The sequence below is a fragment of the Mastomys coucha genome, unplaced genomic scaffold (assembly GCF_008632895.1).
Source record: "Mastomys coucha isolate ucsf_1 unplaced genomic scaffold, UCSF_Mcou_1 pScaffold6, whole genome shotgun sequence".
NCBI classification, from domain to species: Eukaryota; Metazoa; Chordata; class Mammalia; order Rodentia; family Muridae; genus Mastomys; species Mastomys coucha.
Window position 1 is genome coordinate 7,363,097 of NW_022196912.1, and position 17,973 is coordinate 7,381,069.

Sequence of the window (17,973 nt, forward strand, 5' to 3'; positions counted from 1 at the left end):
GCTGGATTTGGAATCATGTCAGCACCCCCCATTTCACACACAACTCCAGTTTAAAAGCCAAATCTCCCTAAGTCATTGAATTTCTCCATACATTAACAGTCGTAAGCCCTCTCTGTTTCCTTTCATTTCCAAAATGGCTGTGTTCTTGTGATTAATTTTTTACTTGTTGACAAAATCCCTATAGAACAAATGGATAAAATGTGATAGCTATGGCTGTCTCTGAGGACAGTGGCCTTTGCTGTGCTAGCATGGCTCTCTCCATGGGCTGTAAACCGTTTGTGCTCTTTGTAAGGTGATGATGTTAGATCACCAAGGTTCTGAACTCTGCAGGGTGTCATGTTGCTCTATGTAACAAACTCCTCAGCTTCTAAATCCCTGTGCTGGAAATGATTACATAAATCTGAATGGCCATTTCCAGAGTCTTACGAATCTGGAGAATTCCTTACTCTTTGGAGGAAGAGTTTTACAAAGACTTTTTCTCTGTGGAGAAGGACCTGGCCTTTGTAGCCAGCTTCTGTTAAAAACTTCAGCAGTGTTAGCTTGGGTAGCTTTGCATTTGAAAAGCAAGTGCGATGTGTGCTATGCTGTGCTCTAACTCCGTGCAGATGTGTGCTAAGAGAACATGATGTGCTCATTTGTTGCATTTATGCTACTTTCTTACTTTAAGTAAGATGGATGAAATTACATATTAAATAAAAACAGCAGCTCCAACAGCAACCCTTAGCAAATGGAAAAAGCCTTCCAGAGACAGTAGAGATGGCTTTAATAGCCCATTGACTTGAGAGAACTGTCTATTTAAAAGCTTGTGTGTAATAACTTCTTTGTGGGATTTACTCGGTGTTCAGAAGTGATCTGCCATTAAATTGTGTTGGCCAAATATAACAGTAATTTTCTATATGCACTCAGTGGCATGGACACCTGCGTGATGCGAAGCTCCAGTGAACAGGAGTAGCTGCACGGCCTTGGGCAGCCTGATAGCCTTGCGTTTTAAGGCTGCTCTTATAATTGAGTGAGAATGTGCAGCAAGCACAGCGTGGTGCGCATTTGTCATTCTAAGCTTCATAACGTGTGCACTTTCCTTTGCACTTTGGAGCTAGGAAGTTCTTGGGCATACTTCTTACTGCCGGAGGGGACTTTAGAATGTAGAGACTTTTCTTGTGCTACTGCAAAAGCCAGGGCTGATGAGCAGCTCCAGCATGAAGCGTCTCCTCCCATCCTGGGCTGCCAAATATGTCTGAGACCCACCCCAGGGCTGGCTCTACGTCCTTCCCAGTTTCTACCCCTTCTGTTGGCTTTTTCTGTGACCTGGTTAACTTTAAGAAAGTTTTCAAAATACAAAAACTACTTAACATTGTTCTCATCATTATTTAAAAATAGCATTGATCAATACAAAGCATTAGCTGGAAGCAAACATGCCACTTCCTTATTGATCTCAGTGGCTGCTGCCTGCAGGCAGGCTTCTGTGAGGGTGAAACAGCATGTGAACTGACTCCCAGGACAGAGGAGCAGACTTCCTTTTTATACGGAAGAGATTCTGCAGCACCTAGTCCCTCTCAGTGAGTTGCATGTATAGATGAGCATACAGTACAATCTTACAGCTCCAAGTGGCCTACTGAATGCTGCTCTAGAGAGTCTTCTGCCACAGCTTTACTAACTGCTAGATACCACTCAAGGTTTGTGTGTGTGTGTATAAAACCCACTGATTTTATGCTAATTAGCACATGCCAGCTAGTTAACAAATTCACTAGCTAGCAAATAGCTGTAACCCAGAGTATAGAGGGTATGGAATGTGTTCTACATGGTAATCAGTTGCACACCAGCAAGGCCAAGTCAGTGAGCACCAGAGAAGTCTGTCAGCTGAGGAGGAATTATTGAAAATGTTGTGTGAGGAAGTTAGTTGCAGGCAGACCCTGCCCTGTGTCGTCTGCCCTGTCAGTCAGAGCTCCAGCATCTTTCCCTGTCACTAGTCCATTGTACTGCTTGTTCATCAATTGCACAAGCACATACATGCTGCCTCTCCCCTGCTGGCAAAGTCTTGGCCGCAGACTGAAGATCTCCCTGGCCTCCCATTTTGATTATGCACATTTCCAAAGAAGGGTATAAGCATCACTCTTGTCTTTATTAGACTGTTAGCCAAAGTGTATCTTCAAGAGAACTTGTTGGATGCTAGATAATCTTTTAAAATTAAAATATATATATATATATATATATATATATATGGCTCTGGAAATGTAGAAGGCTTGCCCGTTTGAACCCAAGAGATACCCTAGTTAAGTGCGAGGTGAGAGGCCTTTCTCACCAGGCTTGAGGTTATCAGCACTGGATGTCACTGAAGAAAGCTGCTCTGACTGAGCACGGTGCCCAAAAAGAATGGGTGTGGCCCACAGCCCGTCCTGCACAGTGTAGTTCCTGCCATGGGGGGCTGTAGCCAGAGACAGACTCCAGCACACTCCTTTTCCCTTCCTGTATTCGGAGGCATTCTCAGAGGACAGGCTGTGAGGGCATCAGTATCACTATCTATTGATTACTGTGTTGACATGTTTAAAGTGTCATTAATCATAGGAAATGAAACTTAATGATGTAGAAAAATAAGGAGCCATACCCCGGAACGCACATGAAACTGGAGCGAACTGGGTCTTAACCGTAATTTGTTGCTCTGTGTTGTCATGGTTTTACCTCATTAACTGGGCAGCATCTGCAAACAAGGGAGGTAGCAACCAGGCAAGGGTGAGGGCTAAAGGCGGCATCGCAGCTGTGTGGTGTGTAGGGATATGGGAAGAGCATTCGGCTTTAGATTAGAGCTTTGAGGTTTTACTTGCATTCTTTTGGGGAAAAAAAATCACTTTTTCTTTCACACCCCTCCCTTTTATACTGCTGTGTTGCTGTGGGGAGTGTGAGCATACCCTACTCCTTACCACCCTCTGGGATTTACTTGCCTGTTGAATGCTCCGACCTTTTTAGGTAATTTCACTTGTGTGTGGCTCAATGGCATTTGTGTCATTGGAACTGGCAGTGTCAGGTCACCCTCCCATCACAGGCCATAGGCATATGGTACAGTTAGCATACGGAAAGTGAGCAGTGTCAAAAGCCAGGAGTGCTTGACACATGCCATGTTGGACTCTGGTATCACCAATGGATCGTATTTGTCTGTTTATCTAAATTCAAATGTTTTTCTACTGAAAATTTCAGGAAACATGAGATAATATAGATAGCCTTGCCTAGGAGCTACACATGTAACACTGAACTGAACAGCACACTGTAAAACGTTCCTGGGCCAACTCAGAGCAGGTGGCACACGTGGAAAATTGCACAAGAGCCTAAATCCACCTTCTCCCCTCGCCCACATGCCCATTAGCTAAATCTTACCACAGCACAAGCAGACTGCAGACTCTCAGTGAAAACCAACTGCTGGATAAGTGTCCTGGGATGAGAGAATTTGAAGGTGATCTTGTAAAGAAATGTAGAAAGCAACATCACTGATAAATGTTGGGCTTTTCTTCCCACTGAAGGTTTTTGTCGTTCATTGGGGGGACACTATGTGAGATTGGAAAGCCTGAAATGCAACAGAAAATAAATTTATCTCTCGGAAAAGAAGGCCTAGAGAAAACTGCTGAAAGGTTACAAACGACTGCACACACCCTGCAGGTCATCATAGATGGTTTGAGCCAGCCCAAAACCTATGACATTCGAACAGGTGAGTTGTTGCCCTTGTCTTCAGGAAGTTACCATCACCACCTTAGGTCCTCACAACCGGAGAGGGTCACAGGAGAGGGCCAAGGGTCAACGTTCATCCTCCACAGGAGAGGGCCAAGGGTCAACGTTCATCCTCCACAGTCTCTTAGATTCCTGTCTGGAGTCAAAGCATGGCTTCAGACTCCTTATCCTTGTTGCTTTGCTGGTGCACCAACCTGGACACATCTCATGTGCTATGCTTCTGTGTGCATGGAGACATGTTCTCCCTGAGTCTCCTGTAAACTGTCTTTATGTCTGAAGAGCCAGAAGGTAAAGTTTTCCATTCACACCAAAAAGTGAATCTTCTTCCTAAATTACAGCCTTCCAGGTTTCTGGATTCCATTTCGCTGAGCACATTGAACAAATAAGATTATTATTTCTGAAAGACAATTGTCTTTCTAATTTAGAGTGTTCTCAGCTTTCTGTGCAGGGAGAGGGTAAAGGAAGTGTAATAGCCGTAGTTGTTGAGAGCAATGACCCATTGAGACAGAATTGCAGCTGGAGAAAATAAAACACTGAGTAAGACAAGTGCCAAAAATGTGGGCATCAAAAATGAGTTGTCCTCATGTAAAATGGCTGTTCCTACAGATGGAACTGCGAAGCCTGCTTCTCTCCTTATGGATTCCATATCTGTCTCTTGCAGGGACACTAAGATCAGTGTGTCTCATGAGGGCTGAGATTGGTAATATGCCTATGTCCTCACTGGATGGTTACAAAGGCACTTGAGCTATGGGTGGCCTGGACTGTATTTTCCTGTTCACCTTTATTTTTCTTTTTTTCTTTTTTTTTTTTAAGATGTTTTTATTTATTATATGTAAGTATACTGTAGTTGTCTTCGGACATTCCAGAAGAGGGAATCAGATCTTGTTACAGATGGTTGTGAGCCACCATGTGGTTGCTGGGTGGGATTTGAACTCAGGACCTTCAGAAGAGCAGTCAGTGCTCTTAACCGCTAAGCCATCTCTCCAGCCCCATCTTTATTTTTCTATCAAAGTGTTGATTGCTTCTTTATCAAAGCAAAGGCAAGCACTCAGTTAGCCCAGCCTCTTATTGAGCAGAGTTCGGATGGACCTGGGCTTTCCAGAGTGCATTCCAAACAGGTCGCCCTAAGCAAACTGTCAACTCATCTTTGCCCTAGTTAAGTCACAACACATTTCCCAGAGAAAGGCAGATGAATTTGGAGGTGGGGTGGGGTAGACAGTATTTTGGGTATTTCCATGTTACAGTATTTGTATTACATCTCTTTTCTCCTTTTCTCAAAAGTGTTTCCTGTGTTATGCCTCATCCTTTCCTTGCACTCACTCATCTGGCTTCTGTCTTTGCTGACATTGATCCTTTTGAGTAAACCTTCCTTGCTAGTTAAGTTTCCTTAATTCAGAACATGCTGGTGGCCTGACTGCTCCCTTGGCCCTTGATGTATTCAAGTTTACATTGTTCGTAGAGGATTTCTGTTCTCCGTGTTCCCAGCTGTCTTGGGGAACGTAGTGAGTGGTTCCTGACTCTGGTTTTCATGAAAAGCTAAACTGAGCAACTGATCAGAACCCTATGGGGATTGGCAGCCACTGGACTCTACAAGGAAAGGAGGGAAGAGATGTCCAAGCATGAACCTGCCTCACTAGCCTGGGGACCAGCCTGCCTCTGCCCAGGGCCTTAGTTTCACTTCATGTTGACATGGTCTCAGCCTGTGTGCTTCCTGCTTTGGAGTCTAGCATCGGGTAAAATCCCAGAGTCCATTCCCATGCTGGTGTGTTCAGTCAGGACGGTGAGGATTAGGGTTTAGGGATTTTTGTCTTGTTTTACAGGAGGAGAGGAAGCTCAATTTCTAAAAAGACCCGGGTCTTAAGGTGCTTTGACTGGGGAGGGAAAGAAAGAGGTGACCAGCTGTTAATACAAATGTAAAAGATAGCTCCAGCAAGCAATCAGGGTAAAGCCAACAGCTGTGGAGGAAAAAGAGCCTGGTTAGAGGGTTGCAGGGCAGATGAGGTCTAAGGAAAGGCAATCCAAGCTAGAAGGTGATGTTTGTTCTTAGAGTCAGCACTCAGTGATCCTAGGGAAAAGAACTGAGCTGGAGGGGTAAATGTGGGCTGTGGGGAACTCACCAGCCCCATCTAAACTTCCTGTTGCACTATCTCAGACCGTTGTTGTCTTATGCAATCTAGAGCCATAGTGGTACTTAGCCTGCTTTGTACTCACATTTTAGGGTCTAGTGTCAGTGAACAGGGATATGTGTACTGGGATGGGCTAGGAAAGGGCTGTAAAGAGCCTGACACAGGGACATAGGGACTTCACCTTTGTGTATCTGGCATACAACAGAGCACTGGCCTGAAGTAATGACAGTAATCAATCAGCTGAACTAGAGGAAGTGAGAGGCTAACTTTGGCCAACTCTGGCTGGTGTGCAGTTCTGAGCCATAGGTAATTGGGAACCTATACATTCTGTTTGAATAAATGTATTTGAAATAGAATTGATTCCTGAATTCCCACTAAAGTAAAGAGAGAACATTTGACTTTACCCACATTTGTCCAAAAGCTAGTGGAACGTTTGACCACCTTGAAACAATTTAAGAATCCAGGCACTGAAAGCCAACTCCCCTCTCGTGTCTCCAGGACTCCTACAGTCTAAGCATTTATGGTTTAGTCTGGTGTAGTCATTGGGCAAAGATAGACTCTGACTGCCCTTTACAAGGAAGAAAGTGAGCCAACTGTCGAGATCCTCCCAGGCAGTGCTTAAGGCATTAGTGAGACTGGGTTTAAAAAAAAGAAAAGGGTTGAGAAGCTTTCCTTGAATTGTATGTGGAACCTGTTTCTCCCAGAATGTATTTTTTCTCAAGATAGGCCTGTGTCCTTAGCATCTTTATCTCTTCCTTCAGAGAGCTTTATTGAGCTGGCATCCATATCAATCAATAAGAATGAACGTCAGCCCCCTAGGCACAGTGGCTTCTTGGCTACACTAACGTTTATCCTCTTTCCTCACAGATTTTGATAAGCCTGACTTCAAGAGAAGCATAGTGTGTCTGGAAGACCTGCAAGTTGGGACAGTTCTTACAGGCAAAGTGGAGAATGCCACTCTGTTTGGGGTTTTTGTGGATATAGGAGTGGGGAAGGCGGGGCTGATTCCTGTCCGATTCATAACAGAAGCCAAGCTGTCCAAAACAAAGAAGAGAAGAAGCCTGGGCCTGGGCCCTGGAGAGAAGGTGGAGGTGAAAGTCCTCAACGTTGACATTCCCCAATCTAGGATTTCACTTGACCTCCTCCGGGTGTTGTGAGTGCCCTACTGAAGGCCAACACCAATGTGTTCCCTCATTTCTACAGTCTGATGAGGATGAGCCAGAGCTCACAGAACCTAGAGAGCAGAGGAGAGGGGCTCCTGAGTAGAAGTGTTCATCACACTATCCTGACTCCCACAGAAAGAGTGATGGACGTCTTTGCGTGGCGTCCCACAGCAGCAGTCTCTGTCTTTGTAATTCCTTGTGGACTATACTACAGCAGGTGGCTTCACATCCTCCTGCTAAGGTCTCCTACCTTAGACCTGGGTGGGATGTCTTGCTTATTTGAGATGTGCTTATTTGATTGATATACATTAAGACTAGCAGTCTTTAATCCTGCCATTTTATTGTGGTATTATTAGCACTTTTGTTCATAATTTATAATTTTGTAATCTTTATTTTCCCTTAGCAAACCAAGTAAAATTATACTAGTAAAAGATTATCATGTGTTTATGACCATCAACTGAATCATTTTAATGTGTCCCTCAGCACATACGTTTTGACCTCTACAATAAATGACTAGCTGGTTACTTTGGTGTGGTGTGTTCATTGAGTGAATGCTAGAAGCCACACTGAGTTAAGATGTGATTTGTGCCTTGGGAAAGAGGGAAGATTCTGGACATTTCAAGAATGACTTTAGCAGGGCAGTGGTGGCGCACGCCTTTAACTCCAGCACTTGGGAGGCAGAGGCAGGTGGATTTCTGAGTTCAAGGCCAGCCTAGTCTACAGAGTGAGTTCCAGGATAGCTAGGGCTACACTGAGAAACCCTGTCTTGAAAAACCAAAAAAAAAAGAATGACTGTAATTGCCATAACTTAGCACAGAGGCCATATTCTTTCTTAGCCATCATCTAGGAAGGGGCTCTGTTCTTGTTCGGTGGAGAAGGTAAGTGTTGCATGACAGCTCAGGGACAGATGAGGTGAGCAGAGCCCACAGCGGTTACTCGGTGAAGTGCTTATGGGCCCTGACAGCTCAGGGCCTGTGAGTGACGTGTGGAAGGCGGATACTAAAGTATGGCCAGCCCTATTTCTTTGTCTTGGGCAATTCCTTAACTTGTAAGTAAGCAACCATTACCCTTGAAGACTTCAGTGCTGCCACTGCCGCTCCTCTGCTGCTTGTCCTCAGAATGCCCAATTTGGGATCCTAGACTCACTCAGTGGGAGTTGTCTGGAGGTAGTGTCCTCGTGGTACACACCAGTTCCGCCTGGTGTCTTTGAAGTCCCGTTTGCCTGTTTCACCCCTGTGAGTCCTTCCTGCCTTTCCTGGTCTTTCCCTGACAAGGAATACTAATGCGTTTTCAGTTGAAGTAGAAGTATAAATCCTTCTTGCCAAGACTGTCTGCTTCATAGTGTGCAGATGAATGCTCAGTGGTGCCCTGGGTGCTCCCTGGAGTGGTCCTCCTCCTGGGCACTTGGATTAAGGAGCCTGAACAGCTCTGTGCTCTTGGCCCCTAAGCCTTTGTGTGCGGGAGGAGGACCAGGTCAGAGTGTCCTTTGCCCATTTTATCTAACATGAAAGGGACTCTTCATAGCCCAGTCTGGGAGAAAAAGGGTCATATCTCTGTCATCGCTGCAACCCTTGCCGATGTGGGTTTTAAGTTGGAGGCAGTGACATTCTGTAGAATTTGGCTATAGAAGAGATGGGGAAAACCTGCAAAATGGCTAGACAGTGACATGGAGCTGAGAGTTTCTGTGTGTTTCTAGAGAAAAGAGATGGCATGTAATGATGAAGAGAAATTTGACACAGGGCAAGAAAGTTATTGAATGATATCCTCAATTGAATGGATTTGGTTGGAATCCAGTTCACAGTGGGGGATTTATAAGGTAGGGATGCAGTGACAATTGAATTGTCACTTGTACCCATTGGAAGAGGGAAACTGCTTTCTCCAGTCGAATGGCACTGGGTATGCCAACCACTCTCAGACAGGACTCATGTTCAGGAGCAGTTAACCAACATAAAATGAACAGTGGGTTCTACAGGAGCTTTTGTTGTTGTTTGGTTTTGTGTGTGAACTTGATTTGGTTATAGTTTGATACTTTAGGGGAAGGGGGCTGGCATGGTTTTATTTTTTCTTGGTTGAGGGGGCTGTTGTATTGAGTTTTTGTTTGATTTTTGAGAAAGAACTTAAAATTGGGTGGATGAAGAGAAGAATGTGATCAAATATATTTAAATTTTAAAATTGTTTTAAACAATAAAAAATAAAGTAATTTTTATAAAAGATAAGAATACCAAAGTTCATTCATATTAGTAGAAGAGAAGACAGTTTTTAAGCATAGAGGTAAGAGTTCATGTGAGAACTTACAGAAGGTCTCTGAGTGTCTTCTAATTTTCTTATTGAAATAAGGAAGAAAGGATCAGGGGATTGAGAAGAAAGAAAAAGACAAGAAAGGGGTGAGAGAGAGTGAAAAGTAAAAGTTGGGTCCATGCTCAGACCTAGAGGAGGGATGGTCGGCCTGTGCCCAGACATGGTGGAGGGACGGTCAGCGCAAGCTCAGACGTAGAGGAGGGATGGTCAGCCTGTGCTCCCATATGGAGGAAGGCTTCATAGTCCATTAGATTCACCAGCCAGATCAGCTATGAGGCTGCAGGGTCAGGTCAGGAGAAGAGGAACCTGCTTGGATTTGGAAGTGTGCCAAACAAGTACACCCTAGAGAGAAGAGCAGGAACTTAAAGGCTTGTGAATAAAGAAACTACTAGCTGAAATTTAGATTTGGTAAAAGGAGAAGTGGGAGCACAGGGGAAAGCTGGGGGTAGGGAGAGCAGGAGAAAGTGCAGGCTAAATGTCAGGCTGAGGAACATTGAGGTGTGGATAAAGGGCTTAGCAGTTAGAGATAAGATCGGTTGAAGTGCATAACCTTCACAGCCTGGAGCTCCTCAGTTTTGGTAATGATGGGGTAAGAGAGATGGTGACATAGCATATAAATAGAAGGTGAGAAGGTGACCACTAAAAATCAGGAACTGAGTTTGAAAGCATTGTCTGTGCATAAAGCTCTTGTCTTGTGATTGCAAAGGAATGCTGGTCTAAAATATGGTGACAGACCATTGGAAGCTGGAGAGGTTGCCTAGTGGTTAGGAACTCTTGCTGGTCCACCAGGGGACCCAAGTTCAGTTTCCATCACCCTGTAAATCCAGTGCCAAAGGTTCCAGCCAGCACTCTCTTCTGGCCTATGTGAGCACATGGGACAACCCACCAGATATCGATACACATAAATAGAAATTAAAAATCTGAGAAAAAAACATGGTAGAGGGAGTGCAAAAATCAAGATTCTGGCTGTATCTGGAAGTAAGCAAAGATGGTCCCAGGCTCCTGTCCTAAGTACTGGGAGCACAGAACTGTACTGAGATGGAGGTCAGGAAAGGAACAGTGCGGAGTTTAGGACAGGTGAAAATCCAAGTGTTCAGTAGAGTATATCCAAGGTCACATGCTAGGTCAGGAAGTGTGTTGGTTTCTTTCCCTGTTGCTGTGATAAAAATACTTAATAAAAGCAACTTGAGGGAGAAAGTCCATCATGGCATGGCCAAGAAGTCCCAGCAGTGGGAAATTGAGAGAACTGGTCACGTAGCATCCACAGTCAGAGAACATGATCAGTGTGTGCATGCTCAACTCCCCATCATGCATATTGTCCAGGACTCAGAGCCCAGGGAAGGGGGATGCCTCCAATGGCAAGGCCCACATCCTCTGTCGACAGAAGAGCCTAAACTAGACACTCTCACAGAGACCCTCTTCCCAGGTAGTTCTAGATTGGTTCAAGTGAACAATTTAAACTGACCATCACAGAATGAGCAGGTAACTATTTTAGACTAAAGACAAGGGGAGAACTCTGGAAAAGCCCGTTACAGTCATGAGTCCAGGAGAGACCACTAGTAAAATAGATGAGCATTGAAAAAAGAAGAAGAAACAAACTGTGGCAGACAGTCCTAAACCCCAGTCTCTCCAGAAGACTGACATGTATTTCTTGCTAAAGGAAAGCTAATTGGAGGGAACATGAGAGTAGCTAATGGAGATGGTCTGGCTGGTTTGGTATAGGCAGAATTCATCCACTGAGCAGCTTCCAGGAAAGGTAGAGGGGGGAATAGGCCAGGCACCACCACCACCACCTGGATTATCTTGTCCTTGCTCTCTCCTGTGTGGAGTGTTGGCTGCACGGCAGTGGTGAAGCTCAGTGGGAAGTACTGGATTTATCCTGGCCTTGTGGAGGATCCAAAGTAGCCCTGGACTGCCTCTTATGGACTGCACACCATGTAAGAATAAACAAGGCATTTATTTAAACTGGGGATAAGGTGTACTCCCTGCTGCATGTCACCATTCCCAGGTGTATCCTTTTCATGAAAAAAAATGTCCCACATATAGTAGGTGTTCAATAAAAGTCAATGAATGAATGAACTCTGATAAAACTATAAAATCAATTATGCAATTGATTCCCGTTTATTATAATAAACTGTAAAATGGCAAATATTCAACAAACAGTAAAAAAGATAAAAAAATTATAAAACTTTACTACTGAATATAAAAAAAAGAGCAACTACTTTAAGGTTTACTAAGTTCCTGAGAGGTAAGCACTGCATTGTAAAAAGACCAGCTCTGGGCTAAAAAGACAGCTTGCTGATTAAGAACACGAGCTGCTCTGTCAGAGGACCAGGAGTCTAATTCTTGGACCCAAATAGTGACATACAACCTTCAATAATTCTAGTTCCAGAGGTCTGATGTTTTCTTCTGGCCTCTGTAGGTAATGGGCATACACAGCACACAGATATAGATGCAGACAAAGCACTCATACACATAAATATGTTTCTAATTTTTAAAATTAGAAATACTAGTTCTTCAAAAACTAGCACCCATATAAAAGCAGGCTATTAGACACGCTTGCCAAAATTGCAAATAGCTTTTTTCTGTTTGTTATTTGTTTAGTTACTTTAAAGATTATATAAAAAGCAAAATAGTTTTTTAGAGGAATAATAACACTAGAAGTTTGGAGGGAAATATCTAATATTAAAGTATATTGTAAAGATGCCTTCATTTAAACAGTGTGTGGGACTAGACAAACAGAACCAAATAAATCAGCTTAATGAAATCTGTGTATGTTAACAAGTGATATTTTGAACTGGGACAAAATTATATTGTCATATAACATGTAAAATAAATTACAGATGGATATGCATTGAAGTAAATTACTCTCAAAAGTTGCAAGCAAACAGAGAAGGGCTTGGAGACATTTTTGAATAGCTATGTAGAAAACAAGAAAAACCATGAGAAAGCATGGATCTGTGGATCTCTGAATGTAAAAATCCTAATCGGAAGGGCATGCCCCCGGGAGCTGTGGTGGCCCTGTGCCAGGTGCCAGGAGCCACGGGTGAAGAAGGGACCAGTAGAGTTTGTCTCCAGCGCTATGGGCCTGGAACTTAAGCATCATTCAAAGATGCATCAGGTTCAATATCATAGGCATTCCTGAAGAATATTGGTGTCATCTCATCATGCTGGAAAGCCACAAGAATTTAGAAAGCTAAGTTCTGGATTGATGGAGTACTCAGGTTGGAGCAGGAAGGTCTGTATTTCTAACTCCGACCCCAGCGTTAACACTTGTGTTAAAACCGGAAATGGCAAGAAGGGACAGGATGGGAAAACCAGAAGTAAATTTAGGCTCTTCACTTTGGCCTTCTGCCTAAAGCCAGTCATAATTATTAGTGAAGTTTTATTAACAGATCGGAGAACTCCTGCCTGACTGGGCTCCTTGCCAATACCGATGAGGTTTCTTCTCACTCGTCTCACAGGCCGAGGAGGCTTCCAACAGGCTGGCTTTCTTATTTAGGAGAGGGCGAGCAGATTCTGCTCCTCACAGCACTAACTATACTACTACCTCTTCGAAGCTAAGATCACCCCCAGAAAAGATACACTTCTCTTACCCTGAAAACCATGATACCCACCCCTCAAACATCTTAGAAAAATTCTCACACTAAAGTAAGGAAAGTATTCATCTAAATGGCACAGAGCTGCGCCAGCGAGCTTCCCACAACAGAATGGTGACCCCAGGCCTGGGATGCTGTGCAAACAAGGACAAGCTAAAGCTGGAAGGACAACGGTAGCTGAGAGATGGGGGTAGGGTGCATATGCGAAGCCTGTTTAATCCAAGCAGTTAGACAGAGAACAGTTCTGGAATTACTGCAGTATCTTAAAGCATCCAAGTGATTGATACGTGTGAGCCTGGTGCTCACTGAATGCTGTCACTATGAACAAAGCTCTCCACCCTTACAGCAGGGAGGGCATCCAAGTGATACTCGTGAGCCTGGTGCTCACGGAACACTGTCACTATGAACAAAACTCTTACAGCAAGGAGGGAAAGCAGCCTGAGTTTGGATGGCTCTGTGTCCCAGTGGCTGTCTCCTTGGATCACCTACCATGCATGTCCCAGGTTCAGTTCCCTCAGGAATGAGTAATGTGGCACCAGAGAAAAAAAGTGTTCCCAGATCCTTTGCTTCAACCTGCCAAAGGATTCATGAAACAGAATACAAAATGCCCATTGGGCCAAGTTTGTGTAATTTGATAACTCAAATGACTGGATTCCTAGGTGGACTGTCATTTTATCTGACACATACCTGAAGTCCTTGGGGGCCATTTTATCATAATTTTATGACCTTTTTTCCTGACTGAAAAAGACACACACAGTGCTATAAAATGTACAAATACTGAGATTGAAACATCCACAGTGTTAAAAAGGTAGCCACTTTTATAGTTCATATACTTCCCTGATCGTGTGTATTCCTATGAAGACGTTTAATAAATTGAGGTCTTAACTACTGTTTTGCTAAAACTGAGGTTATTTCTACTGGTCTGCTTTTTCTCTATAAAATGTATAATATGAATGATATTTTCATATCAACACCTACATATCTGCCTTGTCATGGACCCTGGCTGGAGTCTACAATGTCCCTGGCAGAACAGTTATTTTCCTAAATAGTGCCTCTGTTGTAGAAGGCTCTGGGGCCTTAGTTGGTGAGACCTGTGTGGCAGAACAGGTCCTTTAGAAAAGAGCTTTTGAAGGTTATACCTGTCCCTGGTTCTGGTCTTGTGTAAGCTACTTCCTGGTCGCCATAATGCCGTCCTTAAGGTGATAGGCTAGAACCTGAATCCTGAACTAAAACTAAAAACAAACAAAGCCCTTCCCTCTACTCTCCCTTAACTCTCCCTTAACTGTTCTGTTAGCGTTCCATGACAGCAGCGACAAAAGTGTCCGTGGAAACAGTTGCTAAAACACTGCTCTGTGGTCCCAAAGGCACCCTTCTGCCGAGTATCAGCATATTTAGATGTCCAGGGCTAAGGATACGGACCTTTTTGTGACATCTCTGTCTCAGCTTTGTATGTCCACCACTGTGTGCTGATGTTAAGGTGTGAAGTAGGAAGTGTTGCTTATTTGGGGTTGTGACATTTAAAAAGGGAGTCGTACCTGGAAGACACCTTTCAGGAGTAAAAGTGATTCTGTTCCTGTGTGAGTCAATAGTCTTATTACTGTGGTCAAATCCCTGACAAAAACCTTAAGTGGGCAAGGATTTATTTCAGAGTCAGACTTTAAAAGTGGATACAGTTCTTCCTAGTGGCAAGGGAGGAACATGAGGCAGCTAGTCATGTGTCCAAGAGCAATGCATGCTCAGCTTTCTTTTTCTCTATTCTTTCTGGAAGTTCAGCCCATGAGATAGCACCACCTATGTCCAGACTGGGTGTCCCTTGCTCAGTTACACTCTGAAGACACCATCACAGAAACAGGCAGAAGTGTGTCTCTGAGGTGATCCTAAGTCCAATCCAGACAACGAGAAGGATCACCTATCATTTGTCCAGTTATGGTGCCTTCTTAGAGACTCTCCTTTAGTCTGGGACAACCACATTCATTTTCAACCTGTTCATCAGATCCCAGGAACCACCCTGAGATCCTCTTCAAAAAGTTTCACTGACCTCCTAGGCTGCATAAATCCAGCCTACCATAATAGGGCTTCCTCATGCCAAAACATCAGCCCCCACTTCCTATCCATTCACACCCCCAACAGCATGTAGTTAATGTCTCCTCCACCTTCTCCTTGGGGGTTGTGACCTTGGATGCCTACCACTAGTAATGCTAATGCAGACATCTTGACCCTCTTAGCCATTTCTCCTCTGGCTTTGACTTATGTTCTCCATCTTCTCCATTTGCTTCTTCCAGGTGTAATCCCCTCGGGCTTTCTCTTAGTTCACTTTCTGCAGAAAATGGAGCGCAGAGAAGTCTCATATGCTCAGGTTGTTTCAAGGGCTACAATGTTAGGGCAGGAAAAGGAAGAGAAGATCGAAGAGCTCAGGAAATGGAAAAAACAAATCCAAAGAGCTACTAGCTAAGCTGCTCACAGCCACAGAGCTAAGCTGCTCGCAGCCACATAGGAAAACCTGGCCAGTGCTTGCCTGGCTATCGCTGGCTCCCCATATATCTCTAGGCTTTACTTTTTGGTCTCTGTTGTCAGCAAGTGATGCGATGTGCCAGAAACACTTTGGATCCCTATGGCAATAGGTGTGAGAGAGGCCATGCTTGGTTCTGGTTCTTGTTCCCTGTCTTCATGCCTTCCTAAGTGAGTACAGTCACACCCCGGCTTCTCATGAAGCAACTGGCCCAGAGGATAGTGCTGGAGATGATGAGGGAAGACCACATGGATCCGGGGAGCCCCATAAACCACCAGGACAAACATTAAAATTGGTCAGGTGGAGAGATAGCTTAGTGGTTAAGATAGCTTAGTGGTTAGAGATTCTGAGTTCAAGTCCCAGCAACCACATGGTGGCTCACAACCATTCGTAATGGGATCCGATGCCCTCTTCTGATGTGTCTGAAGACAGCAACAGTGTACTCACATAGATAAATCTTTAAAAAAAAATGTTGGTCACCCCCTCTCTGCCCCGCACACTTAGCTTTTGTATATTAGGGTGCCTCACCATGGCAGTTCCCTGGTCCCCATTCGGTACTTGTGGCCCTCAACTGCAACCCATTCTACTGGCCCTAGGTTGTCCAGCCCCAGATCCTGCCCATTGTTCTCTTAGTCCTTCGCTCCCACCTCGCCCTCTGAGAGCTGGAGCAGCTGCCACACATGTATGTAGGGAAGTGAGAAAGTCAGAGCAGGAGGGAGACAGCTTTGGCTCAGGGAGAGTTTGGCTCCTGTGTGATTGATACTGGAAGCTGCTGTAGCTGAAAATGGCTGTGAGTCAAGGGCCAAGAAAACTAAAGCTGACAAATGGCCCTTAACCCACATCTCTCAAAGAGGAAAGCTCTCCACGTCCTAGTCCATCCCCAAGATAAAAACATCAAAACCCCTAGGAGAGGCTATGCAAAACTAGACTGTGTATGTCTAATTTGACAAAGGGTTATTTAAAAATAAATTGCTCGAAGCAAAGCAGAGAGCAGGAGAGGTCCTTTGGGCTTTGGCCAACCCTTCATTACTGCAGTCTGCCGGGCCCAGCAAATAGGGCCAGGACCAAAGAAAACAGTCTGCAACCACACTTCACCTCCAGAAACTGTACCCTGTGCTTTCGCTCTCAGTTAACAGGCTCACTGAGATCAAACACAATAGACCATCCACCCATTTAGAAGGTACATACAAGCCAGTCTGGGCATGGTGGCTCTAGCCCATTACTCCGAAGCAGAAGAATTTGAGTTCAAAGCCAGCCTGGATTATGCAGCAAGACCCTGCCTCAAAAGACAATACAACAAGATAGTAAGAGAAGGTGCAAGTGACGGCTTTAGTGCATTTGCAGACCTCGGCAACTGCAACTACACTAAAGTCTCTAGAATTTTCATCAGCCAACAAGCTCGCCACTATGAGCAGCGACTTCACCTCAGCCTCAGCCTCAGTTCTAGGCAGTGACTAATCCCCCAGCCACCTCTGTGGCTTTGCCTATTCTGGACACATCATATAAAAGGGATCATAGGAGGCGTGGCTTTTGTGATTGGTTTGGCATGTTGTCAAGGTTATCTGTTATCAAAATCCAAGGTGAACATGGACAAGTACTATGTTTGACTGCTGAATAATCTGTGCTACGTATGTATACCATGCTGACCCTCTGTCCAGGAGCATTTCATTGTTCTACTTTGGGGCTATTGGTAACTATTCTTTTATAAACCTGCATATTTTCATGTAACTTCCCTTCTACATTTGTCTCCTGGTATACACCAATACATATATAATTTTAATTCTTTTAATCCAGGTGTGGTGATGCTATACCTATAACCATACTATACCCATGCTATACCCATGCTCAGAAGGCTGAGGCAGGAGGATTACCAAATTAAAGAAAGCTCAAACTACTCATCAAACCATGTCTCTAAAAAATATTTAATAACTTTAGCTCAGATGGGTTCCTAGCTAGCTCATAAACACAGTGTACATTTAGGGCATGAGGCAGAGGCCTAAACTGGATCCTTTGGCATCTCAGTATCCAGTTGTCCAGTTATCCCAGCACTATCTGTTGAAAAAAAAAGACATTTGTTTTATGACATTGTCAATAATCAGTTGACCATAGTGTGGGAGAGCTCTATGCTTTAGACAATTCTAATCCACACATTTATGTTAGTGCCATTTACTCCTTTTTTAATTAAAACTTTCTATACAATATATTTTGATCATTTTTTCCTCTCTCTCCCAAGTCTTCTAGGTCCTCCCCACCTCCTTCCCCACCTAACTTCATGTTCTCTCTCTCTCTCTCTCTCTCTCTCTCTCTCTCTCTCTCTCTCTCTGTCTGTCTCTCTCTGTCTCTCTCTCTCTCTGTCTCTCTGTCTGTCTCTCTGTCTCTCTGTCTGTCTCTCTCTTTCTCCCAAAACAAAAACAAGAAACAAAATCTCCACAAAAACACAAAAAGGTAAAAATCTAAATAAACAGACAAAATACCAATAAGATAGAATGATGCAGAAAAGAAGCAAAGAGTCCCTAAAAGTTTGAAAGTCCATTTTCTGTTGGCCAACTGCTCCTGGGCATGGG

General features: G+C 44.1%; 1 protein-coding gene across 10 annotated transcripts in view; it reads left to right on the forward strand.

Moving 5' to 3' along the window:
* Srbd1 (S1 RNA binding domain 1) overlaps positions 1-7,533 on the forward strand; it is a 187,915-nt gene extending 180,382 nt beyond the window's left edge. For all 10 annotated transcript variants that reach the window (XM_031357224.1, XM_031357223.1, XM_031357229.1 and 7 more), the window contains 2 exons: positions 3,510-3,694; positions 6,708-7,533. In XM_031357224.1, the coding sequence (XP_031213084.1) occupies positions 3,510-3,694; positions 6,708-6,997 (475 nt within the window). In that variant the 3' untranslated portion in view covers positions 6,998-7,533. The remainder of the gene's footprint in view (positions 1-3,509; positions 3,695-6,707) is intronic.
* Positions 7,534-17,973: the final 10,440 nt, after the last annotated feature.